Source organism: Mustela nivalis, assembly GCF_964662115.1.
Source record: "Mustela nivalis genome assembly, chromosome: 5".
Taxonomy (NCBI): domain Eukaryota; kingdom Metazoa; phylum Chordata; class Mammalia; order Carnivora; family Mustelidae; genus Mustela; species Mustela nivalis.
Genome location: NC_139024.1, coordinates 101,961,414 through 101,982,482, shown reverse-complemented (window position 1 = coordinate 101,982,482; position 21,069 = coordinate 101,961,414). Strand labels below are relative to the sequence as shown.

The 21,069-nt window shown below is 36.5% G+C and overlaps 1 protein-coding gene across 6 annotated transcripts in view; it reads right to left on the bottom strand.

Annotated features, from left to right (window-relative positions):
- Positions 1 to 21,069, bottom strand: part of ZNF451 (zinc finger protein 451) — a 145,494-nt gene that overhangs the window by 33,711 nt on the left and 90,714 nt on the right. For all 6 annotated transcript variants that reach the window (XM_082731261.1, XM_082731263.1, XM_082731265.1 and 3 more), the window contains 4 exons: positions 16,993 to 17,104; positions 11,630 to 11,780; positions 10,261 to 10,387; positions 245 to 398 (listed from right to left, as the gene is read on the bottom strand). In XM_082731261.1, the coding sequence (XP_082587387.1) occupies positions 245 to 398; positions 10,261 to 10,387; positions 11,630 to 11,780; positions 16,993 to 17,104 (544 nt within the window). The remainder of the gene's footprint in view (positions 1 to 244; positions 399 to 10,260; positions 10,388 to 11,629; positions 11,781 to 16,992; positions 17,105 to 21,069) is intronic.

Sequence of the window (21,069 nt, the reverse complement as noted above, 5' to 3'; positions counted from 1 at the left end):
CATCATCCTAAATAAGTATTTTCTTCCCAAGTTTTTCTTCATTCCTTAAGGTAAGTAAATCTTACTATTAGGTGCAGACCAATACTGAGAATTTGTCTTGAAAAATAAAAATTAAGACCGCCTTTCACTTTCATGTTTTCAATCTAATGTGAGGTTAAGTTTTCTCAAGAATTATCTGAGAAGTATGGTAAGTCAGCAAAGATTAAAGTAGTTCAATAACTTTGAGAAGAGAGTATTAACATACCACCCAGTTTAAAATTCTGATGGAAATGATTCTTTCCAGACATATGCTTCAAACACCCATCCTTGCTGCTAAAAAGAAGGAAGCAATTTGGACACGCGAAACACTGAATAATCTGAGGAAGAAGGCTGTTTTTATGTTCATCATCTGCAGCTTCCTAAAATACAAGGCAAAGCTGTATTAAAGACAACTAAAATCAATATTCAATTTTTTAAAATCAACTTTTAAAATTTCTTATTTCTTTGGAATATTCTGTATCAGGTTTTAACATAAAAACTTTTTTTCCCTGAGTGTGAACTATGGAATTTTTATCATACATGAGGTTCCATATGTGAATTAAAAATTTTTTTCTTAAAAACAAACCTTGACCATCTTTGTGACAATAAATATACATTTACTTTCTATATGTTTTTCCTTTTTTAATATATATATCTATATTATGTTAATGGATAAATGTTTTCTTTTTCTTTCTTTTTTTTTTTTAAAGATTTTATTTATTTATTTGAGAGAGCGACAGTGAGAGAGAGCATGAGCGAGGAGGTCAGAGGGAGAAGCAGACTCCCCGTGGAGCTGGGAGCCTGATGCGGGACTCGATCCCAGGACTCTGGGATCATGACCTGAGCCGAAGGCAGTTGTCCAACCAACTGAGCCACCGAGGTGTCCTTTTTCTTTCTTTCTTTCTTTTTTTTTTTAAAATATTTTATTTATTTATTTGACACAGAGAGAGAGATCACAAGTAGGCAGAGAGAGGGGTGGGGAAGCATGCTTCTTGCCGATAAGAGAAGTCTAATGCGGGACTTAACCCCAGGACCCTGAGCCAAAGGCAGAGGCTTAACCCACTGAGCCACCCAGGCGTCCCGATAAATGTTTTCATATCACATACACTTCTTTTTTTTTTTTTTTTTAATATTTTATTTATTTATTTGAGAGAGAGACAGTGAGAGAGAGCATGAGCGAGGAGAAGGTCAGAGAGCGAAGCAGACTCCCCATGGAGCTGGGAGCCTGATGTGGGACTCGATCCCGGGACTCCGGGATCATGACCTGAGCCGAAGGCAGTCGTCCAGCCAACTGAGCCACCCAGGCGTCCCTCACATACACTTCTTTAATTTTGCTTTATTCTCTCTACTCTGCAGTATAACCTATGTTTATGTATTCTTCCATAAATATCTCCATGCTTAATAATTTACAAAAATATATAGAAATAAACATATAGGGTCTGCCATTGTTTTACCACATGTGGTCATCTTATAGACTCTTATGCCTCTTAGTTTCTCTTATTCCACAATACATAAGGGAAATCCCTAAAAATCAACTGGCATATCTCTAATTCATTCTTCTCAATGGTTGCAAACTACTTCAGTTACTAAGACTTAGTCAACTATTCATTTCCAGGCCCTTCTCTCCTTGCTACTATAAACAATGGTATTGTAACGATCCTTAAATACATATCCTTATTTATAGGTGTATTTTTCTCATTATTCAGAGTGGCCCTATTAGGTTAAAAGGTTTAGTACTTGAATATTAAAGGACACCATAGGATTGTTTTTCAAAAAGGCTCTATCAATTTACATATTCCCTAGCAGTGTGTGTGAGCCTGGCACAACAGCTACTATGGATAGTTTTTTTTCATTTTTGCAGTCTGACAGATATTGTGATACTCATTGTTATTTTAGCTTTTATTTCCTACTAGTGAGTTTGAGTACTTAATTCATGCAATTCTGTGGATATTCCATATTTTGTGGATTGCTTCTTCATAACCTTTTGCCTGATGTTTCAATCATTTTTATTTTCTCCTCTTCTGGTTGACCTGTGTCTTTTCTTTATTAACAAAAGTAACTGTGCCATGCACCATTTTGCAAATATTTTTCAAACATCTATTACTTTTGTATGTGGTTATTTAAAAATTTTGATGTAGTCAATATCTGAGCCCCACATTGGGGGTAAATTTTTTTTTTTAATTTTTTTTAAGATTTTATTTATTTATTTGACAGAGAGAGATCACAAGTAGACAGAGAGGCAGGCAGAGAGAGAGAGAAGGAAGCAGGCTCCCTGCTGAGCAGAGAGCCTGATGCGGGACTCGATCCCAGGACCCTGAGATCATGACCTGAGCCGAAGGCAGCAGCTTAACCCACTGAGCCACCCAGGCGCCCAAGGGGGTAAATATTTTTTAAAAGTATTTTTAGTTTTGAGATAGAAGAGCCTCTTAACTAAGTTTGGATACTTTTCTACACACTAGGCTCGAATTCATACCCCAAGATTAAGAGTCACATGCTCTATAGACTGAGCCAACCAGGTGCCCCAAGACAAAGTATTTTAAAATATATATTTATATGTATACATATATATGTGTATGTGTGTATGCTTATATATAAATATAATTTAACATCTTGTTAATGGTCTTTAGAATAATAGCCTTAAAAGTTGTATTGTGTCTTCTTAAACTATCATTAACATTAGGGATATAGAAATAGTATATATGGGATGCCTGGGTGGCTCAGTGGGTTAAGCGTCTCCCTTCAGCTCAGGTCATGATCACAGGGTCCTGGGATGGAGTCCTGCATTGGGGTCCATGCTCAGTAGGGAGCCTGCTTCTCCCTCTGCCTGCTGCTCCCCTTGTTTGTGCTCTCTCTGACAAATAAATACATCTTGAAAAAAAATGAATAAGAAATTTACATATATATTGAGTGCATGCGAAGCACCACATTAGGGTTCAAAATCTAATAATCCCATGAAGTACTATTTTCATTACTTACAAATGAGAAAACTAAAATTTAGTTTCCCTCCAATCAAGTAGTACCCTGGGAAGAGATAAAACTACCATTCAGACACAGTCTTATATGTTGGTTATAAATTCTTTGCTCTTTCCACTTCTACCTACACCATGCAGAAGATAACATTCAAGAAGATATTTTGCATTCCAATGAGAAGGTAAATGAGAGCACTAAAGGGATTTCCTAAACACAAATTTATACAAATGCCCCTTACTTGAAGAATGTCAACAAAGTAATTTTTAGTTCAATTATGAGTCATAAATGGATTCAATATAAAGCTTGTTTAAAGTGTTTGCTCAATAGAAAAAGAACGTGATTCTACATAAAATTTAAATGAAATATACCTATTGCAAAAGTATAGCATATTTCCTTGTACAAACTAGGGGAAGGAGTGGGAAGCAGAATGTCTCATAAGTTAAAGTACTCAATTCCTTTCTACCATTATATTTTTGATTACATTAAAATAAAATACACTATATACATGTGTATATATAAAATAAGTTAAACCACAATAAGATATTATTTCATACCCACTAGGATGGCTGTTTTAAAAGTCACATAATAAGTGTTGTTAAGATGTGTAGAAATTTGAACCTGTTGGGTTGGTGGCTTCGGGAATGCAGGAGGAACAAAAGAAATGACCACTGGGGCCTCCATCTTCCAGGCCCCTCCACCCCCCTTCCTTAACCCTTGACTCTCCCGCCAAAATGATGTATGCCCAGATTAGGTCTCCGTAGGTAACCCGATACCTATGCAGGAAACAGAAGTATCGGGACCACCCCCCCCCCCATACCCTCTGATCACCAAATACCTTACCATGTATGGCTGTGAACCCATGACCTGCCTTGGCCCAATAAAAGACCCCACCGACTCCCTCCCAGCACGACTTCCCCGACTCCCCTCTCTGGAGTCGTGGAACCTTGCCTGAGAGTGCCCACCTCCACATGGCGCAACTTCCCTGGCTCCCCTTCTCTTGGGCCCTGAAACGTCACCTGAGAGTGCCTTTAATAAATCTTGCCTTGCACCTACCTCGCCTGGTGTTGTGTTTACCTTGCCTGCAAAACTTTACAGAACCCACATATATTGCTGGTAAGAAAATAAAATGGTAGTGTGTTGGATAACAATTTAGCAGTTCTTCAAACAAATATAATTACCATATGACCCCAAAACCTAAGTATTGAAGGCATATGTCCGCATGAAGGCCTGCGCATTTATTTTTAGCAGCATTGTTCTTTTTTTTTTTTAACCTCCCTCCCCTTTCTCAATGTCTCTGTCAATTAAATAAGTAAAATCTTTAAAAAAAAAAAAAAAAAGATGAACCTTGACAAAATTATGGCAAATGAAAGAATCTTCTCACAAAAGGCCACATATTCTAGAATTCCATTTATATGAAATATCCAGAAAAGGCAAAACTATAGAGACAGATTGCCTAGGGTAGGGAGGAGGGGCTAACAAAAGGGAACAATCACTTTCAATGAGAGAAAGGCCGTAGGTACAGAATGAGAGGTTATACATATTGACCCACAAGTGACACTGGGGTACACAGGAGCTTACAATATGATCTCCACCACCTCCACACCTCCATCACCACCAAAAAGGGAGGAAAGCAGGAAGCTATCTAGTGGTATACCCATTAAATGGCTTTAATGTCAAAATCAAATAGACGCTTGTTACGCAAAGCGAGACTTAAGAACCAGCAGCACGGGCATCAACTGTAAGCTTGTTAGGTATCTTGAATCTAAAGTCTCCTCTCAGATCTAGTGTAAGAACTTATATTTTAACAAGATACCAAAGTGATTCGTGTGTAAAGCTTAAGCAGCACTGATTGAGACAGAAGAAACTAAAAATAAAAGGGAACACGGAGGGTAGCAAGGCAAAAATGCAAATTGTGATCATTTCCAGCTCTATCACTGAAGAATGCCAGCCTTACAAAATGGAATTCATAGGTATACAATCGTCTAGTGACCTCTTCTGGCTGATTTAAGGTAGACAATTATAATCTAATGCATACCAGTTTCCTTTAGAGTTCCTGTGATGGACTCTCCAAAGAATAAATAAGGAGAATTTAATAAGAGCTATGTTAGGTCCTAAGTGCTTTATATAGTGCTTTATATATCTCGCATGTAACTATAATGATTCCATTTTAGAGACGAAGACATGCAGATGTTGAGTAACTTCTAGCGTACATACAGCTAAGAAAAGTGACAGTAGAAACCAAAGCTTTTGTTCTGTTTTACCATCAACCTTCCCAGAAAACTAAACATCATAAATCTACTTACTGGAGACAAGGTAAAACAGCACAAAATAAGTGACTCCCAGAAAAAAAAGAAACAAAATGAAATTTGGGAAAACACAAATGAAAGAATTTAAAGGTTAAAATACCTATTCAGATTTACTAAAGATAAAAAGATAAATATGCTCATTAAAATGAACAAAACACTAATGACCTGGAAAAGGAAAACACACCCTGAAGACTCTTGTTTTGAAAAAGGTAGAGTATTAGTGACCACCTGAAAACACCAAAAAAGATTATCTTTTTCTTTTCTCTCCTCAAACCTTTGTCACAACAATAGAAACCCCTATATTTCTTTTGGCTTTACTTTAAGGTCTTTATTCTAAATGCCAATACCTAGGCAAAGCCTTTTTTTCATCTCAAAGTTAAATTACTACAAAAGTCACCTTTCTACACCTATGAATCCACCCTGAACACTGCTACCATTCTAATACCACTCCATCTCTTTGCTGTCCCTAAAAAAGGGAACTAATTGATTGTAGAATTAAGAATCTTTCTAGCTCTAAAGGTATAAAGCATTATTTTCATCATATCACTGTCCTACAACAGTAACCTCTTGCCGATATCAAGGTTACCACTTGTGTTGGGAGTCTCCTAGACCATCCCCAGGTTTTTTAAAAAAGATTTTTAAATTATTTATTTATTTGACAGACAGAGATCACAAGTAGGCAGAGAGACAGGGAGAGAGAGGGACTCGATCCCAGGACCCTGGGATCATGACCTGCGCTGAAGGCAGAGGCCTCAACCCAATGAGCCACCCGGGCGCCCCATCCCCAGGTTTGATGACTTGCTAGGGTTCACAACACTCAGCACATAGCTGTAACCACAGCTGTGATTTATTATAGGTTTTTAGCTACCAAGATATTTAAACTAGTATTTTTTTTTTAAGATTTTATTTATTTATTTGACAGAGAGAGATACAGTGAGATAGGAACATGAGCAGAGGAACTGGGGGAGGGAAAGCAGGCTTCCCACCAAGTAGGGAGCCTGATGCGAGGCTCGATCACAGGACCCTGGGATCATGACCTGAGCTGAAGGCAGACGCTTAACAACTGAGCCACCCAGGCACCCCAAAACTGGTTTTGTTTTTAGTAACAGAAAAATGGAAACAATTAATACATCTAATAGGAAACTAAATGAACTATAATATAGTCAAACAGTAGAATGTTATTGATTTAAAATGTATGTACTGATTCAACACATATTTAAGCATTCATGTTTACAACATACTGCTTTTCTTATGTAGAAATTCAGACACTTTATCTTATGTAAAAGTATTTATAAATGTTTTTGGTGTAGTCGTAAATCATATTGTTTTCCTAAGTTTACTTTCTGCTGCTTCATTATTATCAATATACAGAAATGCAACAGACTTCTGTACATTGATTTTGTATCCTGCTACTTTACTGAATTCATTTATCAGTTCTAGCAGCTTTTGGTAGTCTTTAGGGTTTTCTGTGTCATGTGATCTGCAAATCGTGAAAAGTTTTATTTCTTCCTTACCAATTTGGATCCTTTTTATTTATTTTTTGTTGTTGTTGCCTAATTGCTGTGGCTAGGACTTCTGGTACTATGAAGAATAAAAGTGGTCAGAGTGGACATTCTTGTCTTGCTCCTGACCTTAGGGAAAAAGCTTCAGTTTTTCACTACTGAATATGATGTTAGCTGTGGGTTTCTCATATATGACCTTTAATTATGTTGAAGTTAAGCTCCATCTAGACCTACACTGTTAAGGGTTTTTATCATGAATGAATATTGTACTGTCAAGTGCTTTTTCTGCAACTACTGAAATGATCATGTTTTTTATACCTTCTCTTACTGATATGTTTGTTGATTGTTTTGCAAATATTGAACCAACTGCATCAAAAACAATAAATACCTAGAAATAAACATAACCAAAAAGCTGAAAGACCTGTACTCTGAAAACTTTATAAAACACTGATGAAAGAGGGGCGCCTGGGTGGCTCAGTGGGTTAAAGCCTCTGCCTTCAGCTCAGGTCATGATCCCAGGGTCCTGGCATCAAGCCCCACATCGGGCTCTCTGCTCAGCGGGGAGCCTGCTTCCTCCTCTCTCTCTGCCTACCTCTCTGCCTACTTGTGATCTCTGTCTGTCAAATAAATAAAATCTTAAAAAAAAAAAAAACACTGATGAAAGAAATTCAAGATGATATAAAGAAATGAAGACATTTGCTCATGGATTGGAAGAACAAGAATTGTTAATTTTCTGTACTATCCAAAGCATGCTACAAATTTAATGTAATTCCTACCAAAATAACAACAGCATTTTTCACAGAACTAGAAAAAAACAATCCTAATAATTTGTATGGAACCATAAATGACTCTGAATAGTCAAAGCACTCTTGGAAAAGAAAAGCAAAATTGGAGGTATCACAATTTCAGACTTCAAGTTATATTACAAAGGTACAGTAATCAAAACAGTATGGTACTGGCATTAAACCAGACACACTGATCAAGGGAACAGAATAGAAAATCCAAAAATAGGAGCGCCTGGGTGGCTCAGTGGGTTAAAGCCTCTGCCTTCAGCTCAGGTCATGATCCCAGGATCCTGGGATCGAGCCCCCTGGGGGGGGGTCTCTGCTCGGCAAGGAGCCTGCTTCCTCCTCTCTCTCTGCCTGCCTCTCTGCCTACTTGTGATCGCTGTCTTTCAAATAAATAAATAAAATCTTAAAAAAAAAAAAAAGAAAATCCAAAAATAAACCCACAATTATATGGCCCTCAACAAAGGAGAAATGAATTTCCAGTGGGAAAAAGATAGTTTATTCAACAAATGGTGTTGGGAAAACTGGATGGCTACATGCAAAAAGAACTAAACTGGACCACTTTCTTTCACGATACATACAAATAAAATCAATATGGATTAAAGACCTAAGTGTGAGGGTGGCTCAGTGGGTTAAAGCCTCTGCCTCTGGGTCATGACCCCAGTGTCCTGGGACTGAGCCCCGCATCGGGTGCTTGGCGGGGAGCCTGCTTCCCCCTCTCTCTCTCTGCCTCTCTGCCTACTCGTGATCTCCATCTGTCAAATAAATAAATAAAAAGAAAAAAGACCTAAATGTGAGACTGAAACCGTAAAAATCCTTGAAGAGAGCACAGGCAGTAGTAATCTGACATCGGCCACAGCAACATTTTTCTAGATGTATCCCCTAAGGCAAGGGAAATAAAAACAGAAATAAACTAGTGGGACTTCATCAAAATAAAGCTTCTGCACGGCGAAAGAAACAATCAACAAAACTAAAAGGCAACCTACTAAATGGGAGAAGACATTGGCAAAGGACATATCTGATAAAGGGTTAGTATCCAAAAATATATAAAGAATGTATACAACTCAATGGCCAAAAAACCAATCATCCAATTAAAAAGTGGGCAGAAAACATGAACAGACATTTCTCCAAAGAAGACATCCAGACGGTCAACAAACACATGAAAAGATGCTCAACATCACTCATCATCAGGGAAATGCAAATCAAAACTACAATGAGAGATCACCTTACATCTGTCAGAATGGCTAAAATCAAAAACAAAAGAAACAAGTATTGGAGAGGATGTGGAAAAAAAGGAACCCTTGAGCACTGTTCGTAGATATGCAAACTGGTGCAGCCACTGTGGAGAACAGCATCGAGGTTCCTCAAAAAGTTAAAAATAGAACTACTCTAAGACCCAGTAACTGCACTACTGGCTATTTACCTAAAGAACAAAAACACTGATTCAAATGGATACTGAATGCCTATATTTATAGTAGCATTATTATAAGAGCCCAAGTATCCACTGATTGATGAATAAAGAAGATGTGGAATATAATGGAATATTACTCGGCCTTCAGAAAGGATGAAATCTTGCCATTTGTAACAACATGGATGGAGCTAGAGAGTATACTGCTAAGCAAAATAAGTCAAAGAAGGACAAATACCATATGATTTCACTCATATGTGGAATTTAAGAAACAAAACAAATGAGCAAAGGGAAAAAGAGTGTGAAACCAAGAGAGACCAAACTGTTGGTTACCAGAGGGGAGGTGGGTCTGGAGATGGGTGAAATAGGTGATGAGGATTAAAGAGTGGATGTGTCATGATAGCACCGAGTGATTAAAATAAAAACTTAAAAATTTTTTTTCCACAGTGAACATATTAACAATTAACATTCTTTAATGTTAATAAGTCATTAAAGATATTTCAAACATGGTAAACAGTTATTACAGAACTGTATATTATACAGATTTGCATATGCCATGAATCAACTTGTATCCCTTGAGATTTAATACTTAATGAAAGTTACATAAAAGAGCCTTTTTTAAAATACTAGAGTTCTTAATACTACCATTTATAAAAGAATTATTACTTACTACATGGCTCCAACATTTCAATAGGCAGTGAAAGGCAGAGGACTTAATATCAAGGTTCTAGTTCTCCTTATGAGCAATCTTTTTTTTTTTTTTAAATTTTATTTATTTGTCAGAGAGAGAGAGGGATAGAGAGTGAGCACAGGCAGACAGAATGGCAGGCAGAGGCAGAGGGAGAAGCAGGCTCCTGCCAAGCAAGGAGCCTGATGTGGGACTCGATCCCAGGACGCTGGGATCATGACCTGAGCCGAAGGCAGCTGCTTATCCAACTGAGCCACCCAGGCGTCCCTCATTATGAGCGATCTTGAATAAGATTAATTCCACAGAGCAACTCCATCAAGGGAAGGGTCTCTATGATAATCTTTAGGACTGCTGGTATTCACTAATCAAGTTTACCTGTACACAAACATTTAATGTTCCAAATCATTTTATTCTCCTTAAACAATCATAATTTTGAACCTTATATGTATCATTGGTTATTTGTGATTATAGGTGATTGTAGGTGATTAAAAGCAGCAAGGAAACACCTATATCGAATCCCATGGTTCTCTAGAAAAAAAAAAAAAATACCTACTCTTAATTTAGGACATGCTCTTCTTACCTTAGCAAAGAGGTGATCCCTATATTGCTGTTGAGTAACAAAATTTTTGTAACATACTACACAAGCAAAGGAATTGATGAATGGTCCATGTAATGTAATTGTTGGATCACATGGAGAGTGATCAAACCTACTCAGCAAAAGAGAGGTAACATTAGAAAAGTCCACATTTTAGGAGCTTAATTTTTAAGCATTTATTCAATTGTATAAACACACACACACACACACACACACACACTCTCTCTCTCTCTCAGAAATTTATAGTTTTCTACCGAAATATCAAATAATGTTCTTCATCTTCAAGAAATAAAATGGTTCCTTGATACCATGTAATTTCTTCAAACAGTGATCGATAGTTAGCTCAAGATTTCATAAAAGTACCCAACATCCAATAAAATCGATGAAATAAATAAAATGTACCCAAGATCCAATCAAATGGTGAAATTCCAGTTTGAAAATTATAGAGCCATCACCTTTTCCTTTTTACCTTATTTACCACAAAATTCACAAATAGTTGTAAATGAACCAATGGAATAATAATCTCATCTTAAGATTTCTGGAAAACACCTGTTTCTTAAAAATGGCTTTTAATCTCTTTAATGTTCATTTTAATCATTTATTAAGTTATGTGCCATTTTACAATTGAAGACTTTTAAAAATACTTTAGATACAGTATGCTACCCAGTTATTTGCAGAATGCTGAAGCTCTCTCTAGGAGCCTTTATAGTACTTTAATGTGTAAGTAGGGTGAGATGGCCAGAAATGGTAATGGCTAAGAGTCCCCAACCTCCCAACTCCCATCTTTAAACTATCTGAAAGAGAAACTATGAAGGTAAAAATGTTTAATGCCTTTAATATTGCCTTCCCTTGATATTTACTTTCTCAAGCTCTACTATTCAAAAATTCAGTAAATTAGTAAGGTGGTTTCATAAATGGAATTATTTGTTATGAATTTTGCTACCTTTGGTTTGTCTTTAACATTTGTTTTGTAATACCGTATTAGCTTTCTTTAGGCTAGATCAAATATCTCTAAGTGCTTTATGTCTCTTGAAATTTGTATTTATGGGGTGGATTTCCTAAAACTGATTCAACTGCGTATCAGAGTGTAAAAAAATCTGTTCAGAATTTTATGAGACATATTAAGAATAAATACATATTTAAAGGCTACATGCCTTGAAAGACAGAATATCACTAGAAAAAAATCTGACTTTAAACCTTGTAAGAAACCTAACTGTATCATAAAAGCACAAAACAATTTGAGTTTGGAATATAAAGCTATGATCACAATGGCACAGGTGTATCATGCTTTCATTTTATGCAATCACTTTGTAACTCATTAGCTCTTCAGCATCCATTATTCTATCATACTCACCTTTTCAAATGTCCTAAGAGAAGGTGCCCATTATCAAATTCCTTGTTACAGTGCATTATGGGACATAAAATTGGTTTTCCAGACACCCGCATTTGGCCTCCTCTTCGGAATGAACTTTTTGTTCCAGAATTAATTGTTCCTGTTTTGAGTCCTGTATCATTGGAATACAAATTCTTATGTTCTTACTTCAGATACTTGTACTTTTGGACTGGTAATCAAAATTATGACAAAACAGGGGTGCCTGGGTGGCTCAGTCACTCAGCATCTGCCTTTGGCTTGGGTTGTGATCCCAGGGTCCTGGGATCGAGCCCCACATCAGGCTCACGGCTGGGCGGGAAACCTGCTTCTCTCTCTCCCACTTCCCCTGCTTGTGTTCCCTCTCTTGCTGTGTCTCTCTCTGTCAAATAAATACATAAATTCTTAAAAAAAAATTATGACAGGGGCACCTGGGTGGCTCAGTGGGTTAAAGCCTCTGCCTTCAGCTCAGGTCATGATCCCAGGATCCTGGGATCGAGCCCCGCATCGGGCTCTCTGCTCCATGGAAAGCCTGCTTCCTCCTCTCTCTCTCTCTGCCTGCCTCTCCGCCTACTTGTGATATCTCTCTCTGTCATATAAATAAATAAAATCTTTAAAAAAAAATTATGATACAGCATGAACTGGGTGATTCTAATTGCAATTAAGTGTTTTCTTTCTTTCTTATAAAAGATATTATCACCTAAAAATAAACAGGTGTTTGGGACAAGTAAAGTTGTTAACATCTTTTAAGGTTTTTTGTTTTGTTTTGTTTTTTTGAGAGGAAAAGAGAGAGGAGAGAGTGCTCTAGTGAGCTGGGGAGGTCAGGGAAAAGTAAGTGGTTGGAGATGAAGAGTAAGAGAGAATCTTATTTTTTTTTTTTAGTATTTTATTTATTTATTTGACAGAGATGACAAGAAAGCTGTTAACATCTTTAAGTAACATTCTCTTGAGAGAAAAAAATGTGATTCTTTAAGTTCAATAGCTAACAAATGTCAAAGATCAGATACTGATTAGAAAATCAGTTGCTCTACAGAATCACCACTTCCCTTTTCATTTATATAAACTGGTAAAGATCTTCTCATTCTTTTTCCTCTTTTAACTATCTTAAACATATTAGAAAGTTTAGCTATATTATAAAAGATCTGAGTTCTCTGAAAATTGTTAAAAAATGCAACTAGGAAAGGGGGGGAAGAGTGGAGAGGTTAGGGAGGCAAGGAGAGTAAGAGTGATACTTTCGAAAAATACCAGGCATTCATCAATTAGTTCCAACATGGATGTCAAGTAATGCAGGTCTCAGCAATAAATTTATAGAACACAAACCAAAGATTTACTTATCGTTATCTTTCTCTTTTCTACTTATTCTATTTTATCCCTTTTCTTTTTCTCCTTTCAAAGTCTGCCCATCATTACTTTTTCTTTTTCCTCTCCCTTGTTTAAGAAAGCAAACTCTGCACCTACCACAGGGCTGTACAACCTTAAGATCAAGAGTCACATGCTCTATGGAATGAGCCAGCCAGACACCTCTTTCACTAGTTTTTCTTAATTAATCTCTCTTTATCCTGGTCCATTCTTCATCCCCTTTATTTCTTTATAGTCTTCATCTTACAGTGACACAACTCTGGCCAAATTTTGTTCCAGGGAAACTCCTAATGCATGATATATGATGGAAAATTTAGGATTACATTATATAAACCATGAAATGTAAAACTGCCAGGATTCTGACTGTTTATCAGGCAGTTACATACAGACAGTTTGATTACTGACTCCACTGTATTATTATTATTTCTTGTGGATTGTTTCAATGCCTTGAATATTTCATACAACAGAAAACTGGGTATTTATCTTTATGGCAGTTTCTACAAAGCCCCTAAGGATTTCAATAGGATGGATCGTTATTCTTTTAACATCATCTAATTTTAAGATCTTCAAATGGTTATTATATAAATTTAAGGTTTTAGCTATTTTTCTGCCGTTTTAGTTCTAGGCTGGGGGTGGAAAAGCCCACCATTAAAAGCTGCCAAAATGCTTATAAATATGTTCTGCCAACAAACAATGAACAGCATAGCATTAAACATATTTTTTAAAGATTTTATTTATTTATTTGACAGACAGAGATTACAAGCAGGCAGAAGGCAGGCGGGGGAAGCAAGCTCCCTGCTGAGCAGAGAGCTGGATGTGGGGCTCCATCCCAGGACCCTGGGATCATGACCTGAGCTGAAGGCAGATGCTTTAACCCACTGAGCCACCCAGGAGCCCCACATTAATCACATTTAAATTTTAAAGAGGCATTAAATGACAATACACCTTTTTTGTCCTTAATTTTTTAATGTAGTCAGAATAATGAAAATTTCTTTACTGTTCATTTACATTCTAGCTATTGCCCATTAAGACTTTTATTTAGCCAAATAAAGGCTCTAGATAAAAATAAAATTGGGGAAAACAATCAAATGAAAGAAAATAACCTTTTTCCATGGAAAGGCAAAATACAGAGATTTAAATAGCCCTTTTCCTTAAATAGTATAGAGAGTGTTGTTTTTAAGTTACTAAATATTCAAATGTATGCAAACTGGCCTAACTATAAAGGTCTACAAAAGATGAATTTCAGGGGTGCCTGGGTGGCTCAGTGAGTTAAGCCTCTGCTTTGGTTCAGGTCATGATCTCAGGGTCCTGGGATGGAGCTCCGCATCAGGTTCTCTCTCTGCTGCCTACTTATGATCTCTCTATCTCTATCAAATAAATAAATAATCTTAAAATAAAAAAAAAAAAGATAAATTTCAGTAGCATAATTATAAAGTTCTTCTAACCAAAGAGCTGAGTCACAATACTGGATAGATTTAAAAAGTCCCTTAATGCTACTTAGAAGTAGAACCTCACTTTTTATAACTGAAGAGAACAATGGCTCATCTCTGTTTCCCCAGCTATACCTTATCCAAACATCCCAGCACTCTCTAAAACTAATTTATGGAATAGAACCATACCAAATATAGCCCAATGCTAAAGCAGCTATTCTAGCAATAGATCCTAAAGTTCAGTTTTATAGTGCTGTTGCAGGGAACAAGCAAAAAACTAAATCACAAAAAAAGAGCATACTAGACACCGTAACTCCAGGCTCAAGCTTATTAGCCACCAACGAATCAGGTGTGTCCTGAATGTACATGAAATACCAGGTTTTGTCAAGAATCATAAAGATTCTTGGGGTGGCTCAGTTGGTTAAACATCTGCCTTTGGCTCAGGTCACGATCTCAGAGGCTCAAGCTAGTACAGAGTCCTGCATGGGGCTCCCTGCTCAGCAGGGAGTCTGCTTCTCCCTCTCACTCTGCCTCTGTGCCCCTTCCCTCCCTCTCAAATAAAAATAATAATACTAAAAAAAAAAAAAAAAATCATGAAGACTAGCTAAATGAGTCATTTGTTCCGACTTGACCAGATAACTCAAAACAGATGCTCATGACTTCATTTTACAGTGATTAAAATACTTTGCCAATCTGGAGGCCAAGGATCAGGCCTAAGGGGTCTAGACAGGACTTGAAGGTATTAGAGTCATATGTGATAAACTATTTGTAGAAGAGATCTTAGAGCTCATAAAGTCTTACAATTCTACTCCATTTTCCTATCAAAATTACCTAGGAACCTTCCCAAAACTACAGATAACCTAAAATTATTCCTGGAGATGAGGCCCAGGTATGTATTTAAAAGCTCCCATGTGATTCTGATGCAGCTGAATTAAGTCATTAACTTCTACTGAGAACAGAAGGCATCTCAAGAGGGAGTTTTCTTTTAAATATGATCCTTAACAAGAACACCCAAGGAGACAAAACCATTTACCATAATTTCTAAGTACCTTTTGCTAAAGTAGATCTCGAATGCCAAACGATTCTTTTGATTAGTTGAATGACAGTTACATTTGGAACCCAAGTTCTAGGCTTCTTTTCTGTGTTCATACATAAATGTTTATAGCCCATCTTGGGTAATATTCAAACATTTGAGTATCTCTAAGCTGAGCCCTCTTCTTGGGTATTTACACAAAAAAAGGATTAAAAAACCTTGGTCTCTGTCTCCACAGAGTATGCAGTCTGATTGCAGAGACATACAATCCTATTAATCCAACATAATGGGATTGTCACAGAACTTTGGAATTATCTTATCAGTGGTAATTAGACTCAAAGAAAAGCCCTCTGAAAACTTTATTTCTTTATTTAAAGATTTTATTTATTTGACAGAGAGAGGCACAGTGAGAGAGGAAACACAAGCATGGACAGTGGGAGAGGGAGAAGCAGGCTTCCTACTAATCAGGGAGCCTGATGTGGGGCTCGATCCCAGAACTCTGGGATCATGACCTGAACTGAAGGCAGAGGCTTAACCCACTGAGCCACCCAGGTGCCCCTGAAAACTTTATTTTTAAAGATTTACTTATTCATTTGCGAGAGAGAGAGAATACAAGTTGGGGGAGGGGCAGAGGGAGAGAGAATCCTCAAGCCGACTTCCTGCTGAGCATGGAGCCTGATAAAGAGCTTGATCCTGGGACTCAGATCTGAACTGAAATCAAGAGTCAGATGCTTTAACCAACAGAGCTATCCATGCACCCCTGAAAACTAGCTTTAAAACAACAAGCTATCTATTCAAGTTCAGCAACACTTCGGCAGATAATTCTAATGACTTTTTGCAATTAAATGTTCTGCTGGAGTAAATCCACAGTTAAGGCTTCTATGGATATCCTAAGCCTTTTAAATGCTCAGTGTTTCTTTCTTGTACAAGAAAGGCAAGAAAAGTTGCCATGGTAGGAGTGTCCTATTGGCTCTTAAAAATTCCAAAAACAACAAAAAAATTCCAACAAATTACCTGGTGGGGGGGAAAATGTTCCATAGTGACTCTGGGAATCTCAGGTCTGCAGAGTTAGTGAAGAAGCTACCCAATGCTTTAGACACCTCCATGTGGACATGTCCTTATCAAATATCTACACTGGCTATACTGATAAATAAGTAAACACCAATCCTTTAGATCTCAGCTTAAATTCTATTTCATTAGAGCAACTTTCCTGACCGAAAAGAAACCCAAAGACACATGCACTATTTCATGTAATAACTATGAAATAACATGAATAAATTAATGAGCAACATCTAACAAGGTTATCAAGGATGATTATAGGTCATTAAGGATGACCTATTATATTTAAAATATACTTCTGTCAATGTGGGAAGACAACTGATAAAGTAGGCCATTACTAAGTATCACTGAAACTAAATTTTAATACTTTATATACTTATTAGCAACTGGATAATACAGATGTAACCCCTTAAGGCTTTAGAGAAGCTCAGTAACCTTAGTGTTCCACTCTCATCTCTAAAGAGTACCTGGCATTTTTAGCCACTGGTCCACACACAGTCTTGCTGCTTCTGTATCAGAATGTCCTCGAATAAATTCCAATTCTTGTAACCCATGAGCATGCTGAAAATCGATTTTTTCCTGAAGGTATTAAGAAGAAAATCAATTAACCTATGATTACTAACCTGGTTTCCTTGAGAAAAGAATTTTAACACATAGAGTGATCAGAAAATATTGATTATCCTTTATGCCTGTAACTCCACATCTAGACATCTATCCCAAATAGATAAGTCAAAACAAAAGTTCATACTCTGAAATGTTAATCCCAATGTAATCTATATTTGCACAAAGTTCACTATAACTACATCTCCAATAATGGGGTACTGTTTAATTATGGCATATACATTTCATGAAGTCAATTAGAAACACTAACCAAACTTTCAGTGAAGCAGAAATAAATGTTTTGTATCAAGTAGGTCACCAAATAGTAATAAACAAATGAGGCCAAATATAAGTAAAGATTTATTTCAAGCTACATGTGACTCTATCTGCAGAGAGGGAACAAAGGCTGAAAATACAAAAAACATCAATGATTATCTCTGGGAATAAAAATATGAATGATGATTTTCATTTTTAAACTTTTATACATCCTTTTCAAAGTTTCCACATACAGTATGAAGTATACAGAAGCCTATTAAATATTTGTTCAGTGAATAGTATTAATAAGAGCAGATTTCATTAGTACTTAGTATGGGCTGGTATAAAGCATTTATCACCATCTAAATCTAGGGTTGGCCAACTTTTTCCATAAAGGGTCAGTCAGTAAATATTTTAGGTTTTGCAGCTCAACTCTACTGCAACTACTCAACTCTGCCTGAAAGCAGCCACAGATAACATGTAAACAAATGGGCATTGCTATGTTCCAATAAAATTTTATTTACAAAAAGAGCCAGTAGGCCAATGCCAACCTTGAAACTAGACTTATGCTTTAGACTGTTAGTCTTTAAGTTCTTCTATACATTATTTATAAATCTATTTGCATAATCTCTAATCATGTTGTATCTAACAATTAATACTTATTAATCACTTACCCCATGCCAGACATGATTCTAAAACCATTTTAGATTTCATTCTTACAATAACTCTATTATTGTTTGCATTTTAGGATGGTAAAACTGAGGTACAGAAAAGTCAAATAAATTGTCTCAGGATATATAAAAATGTCAAGATCTAGACTCTCACAACTTAATTCTAGAATCCATGCACTTAACCAGTACACCTTATTGCACCTTAACAAGATTTTGTTCTTAAAAGAAATCACAGTCACAAATTCTAGATTTACAAGATATAGGCCAGAATAATGAATGGCCTAGTTAGCAATATAACAGGGTCTTCTATTAGAAATGATAAGGAGGGGAACAGGGAGATTCAAGATTTCAAACCGAAATAAATCTACACAATATTGTTCAAAGTACAGCCATAGAATACTCATTCTCAAAAATGTTAACAAGCATTATATATATATTAAAAATTCTCTATAACCAAATTAAGTATATAAATACTGGTTTGAATACAAAATTTTAAAAGTTCCTTTAGTGCAGGACTTCGAAAGCCTTGGAGTGTTAATGTGCATATAATAAATATGCAGTATCTCACAAATCATCAAATACTTTTTTTATTCAAAGCACATTGTACAGTAGTGTTCCAAATTACATGTTTGGAGAACAAAGCTAGTTTATCCAAAGAAAGCAATATGACAAGAATCTGGTAGACTCTAAAGAACATTTTCTAATGTACAAAATTAAACCACTTATCAAAGTTACTTACAAAATCTATCACAATAAAAAATTTTTTAAAAAAAGATTTTATTTATCTCTTTGTGAGAGACAGTGAGAGTGGGAACAAAAGCAGGAGTGGGAAAGGGAGAAGCAGGCTCCCCACCAAGCAGGGAGCCTGATGTGGGGCTTGGTCCGGGACCCTGGGATCATGACCTGAGCTTAACAACTAAGCCATCCAGGCCCCCGCAATAAAAACTCTTAAATTAATATAATTAAGATCAAATACTACTCCATGCCAGCTAATAGCTTATTTATTTTAAAGAACTTCCAAAAATTAAAAATAAAGTTTGTGGGATGCCTGGGTGGCTCAGTTAAGCAGCTGCCTTCGGCTCAGGTCATGATCCCAGCGTCCTGGGATGGAGTACCACATCGGGCTCCTTGCTCAGCAGGGAGCCTGCTTCTCCCTCTGCCTCTGCCTGCCACTCTCTCTGTCTGTGCTTGCTCTCCCTCCCCCCTCTGATAAATAAATAAAATTAAAAAAAATAATAATAAAGTTTGTTTGTTGTTTTTTTTTAGGTTTTTATTTATTTGACACAGAGATAGAGAGTACAAGTAGGCAGAGCAGCAGGCAGAGGGAGAGGAAGAAGCAGGCTCTCCGCTGAGCAGGGAGCCTGATGTAGGGCTCAATCCCAGGACCCTGGGATCATGACCTGACCTGAAGGAAGCGGCTTAACCTACTGAGCCACACAGGTGCCCCAATAAACAGGTTTTAAAAAATGTTCTCTGGCATTTTTACAACAGAATTTGAACTCTGTGCCCATAATAGTCAATGCTCAAAAAAACACTTATTGGCTGAAGTCATCCCCAAATTAGCCACCTTTTTCCTTTGTTACACGAAGCTTCTTCCACAAATGTGAGGTATATAACCCTTCTTGCAAGTCATCTTAACTCCTAGAGTTATCTAACTCCTAGAGTTATCAATGAGCAAAGCTGGTAGCTGGTCAACTAACTAGCCAACACAACATTATCTCTGAAAGTGATTTATCCAGAGAAGAGGGCTTTTGTTGTTGTTTATTTAATTTTAAGTAGGTTCTGTATCCAACATGGGGCTTGAACTCATGACCCTGAGATCAAGAGTCGCATGCTCTACTGACTAGTCAGGCAGGTGCCCCATATCCAATGAAGATTGTAATAAATTTTCTTTCTTTCATTAAAACCACTCCATCACAAAAGATACAAAATTCACCTTAACAGTAATACATCAATAATTCAAAAGGCCCAAGAATAGTTGGAATATATTTTCTACTATCCAGTTTTAGTCAGAGTCATCAGTCATTAGAATTCCTCAACAATCATTTTTACTTTAGTTTCATTATCTTCCTTTCTGGATAGTTTGTTTCATTTTTCTTTTCTATCATCTAGTTTTTAAAAACAAGTTATCCATACAGGAAACCAAATTTTTAAAAATCATGAATAGATAGCAAGCAATAAACTAAGATATCTATTAGTTGGTTTTTCCCTAGTGAAATCTAGATATATATTTATTCTTTACAATTGGTTAAACAAGATTTTCAGAATTTCAAAAAACTTTCTTCAATGCTGAGATAAAGTCATTACTAGAATGAATGAGCACTTACATGGGGGAAGTGAAACCACCCTGAGAAAAGCCCCAGTTACCACAGTGCCTGTAAGATGCTTTCTTATCTGAACTCACTACAGATGTTTTATAATCTATGTGGAACACCGCCTGGAAAAAGAAGCTAGCATCATTCAGGAAATCTGTGGAAAAGGACAGCTTTGAACCATCCCTCTCTCAAAGAGATTTTCCTCATAAACAATACACTTAACATAGTTTGGGGAAAGAATCATCCTTAAAATTGAATAGTATCTCTACCAATAAAGAAATAATCCTATTTTTTGTATCTTTATGCATTAAGCATTTTAAACATACAACTAGAATACTATGCTCTCATTTAATTGGTATTACATTATAAAGTCCCCAAACGAATCTAATTCTAAATGTAAAGAATATTTGTTTATTTTATACAGGATTAGGAGATACTAAAACAGAGGCTACAGAAATATATAAACTCCTCTATGATAACCAATGGACAAGGAATCAAAACAGAGATATTAAAATTAAAAAATCATAGTACTTAACTTGGAAGATCATCTCCAACTCTGTCCCTTTACAGATTAAAACCCAAAGTCTATAAAAGATAAGGACCTGCTAAAATCCAAACAGCTGCTGGCAGAGCCATGATTTCAATTTCAATTTTTTTTTTTTTTTCAAGCTTTACACCAAATGTGAAGCTTGATCTCAGGAGC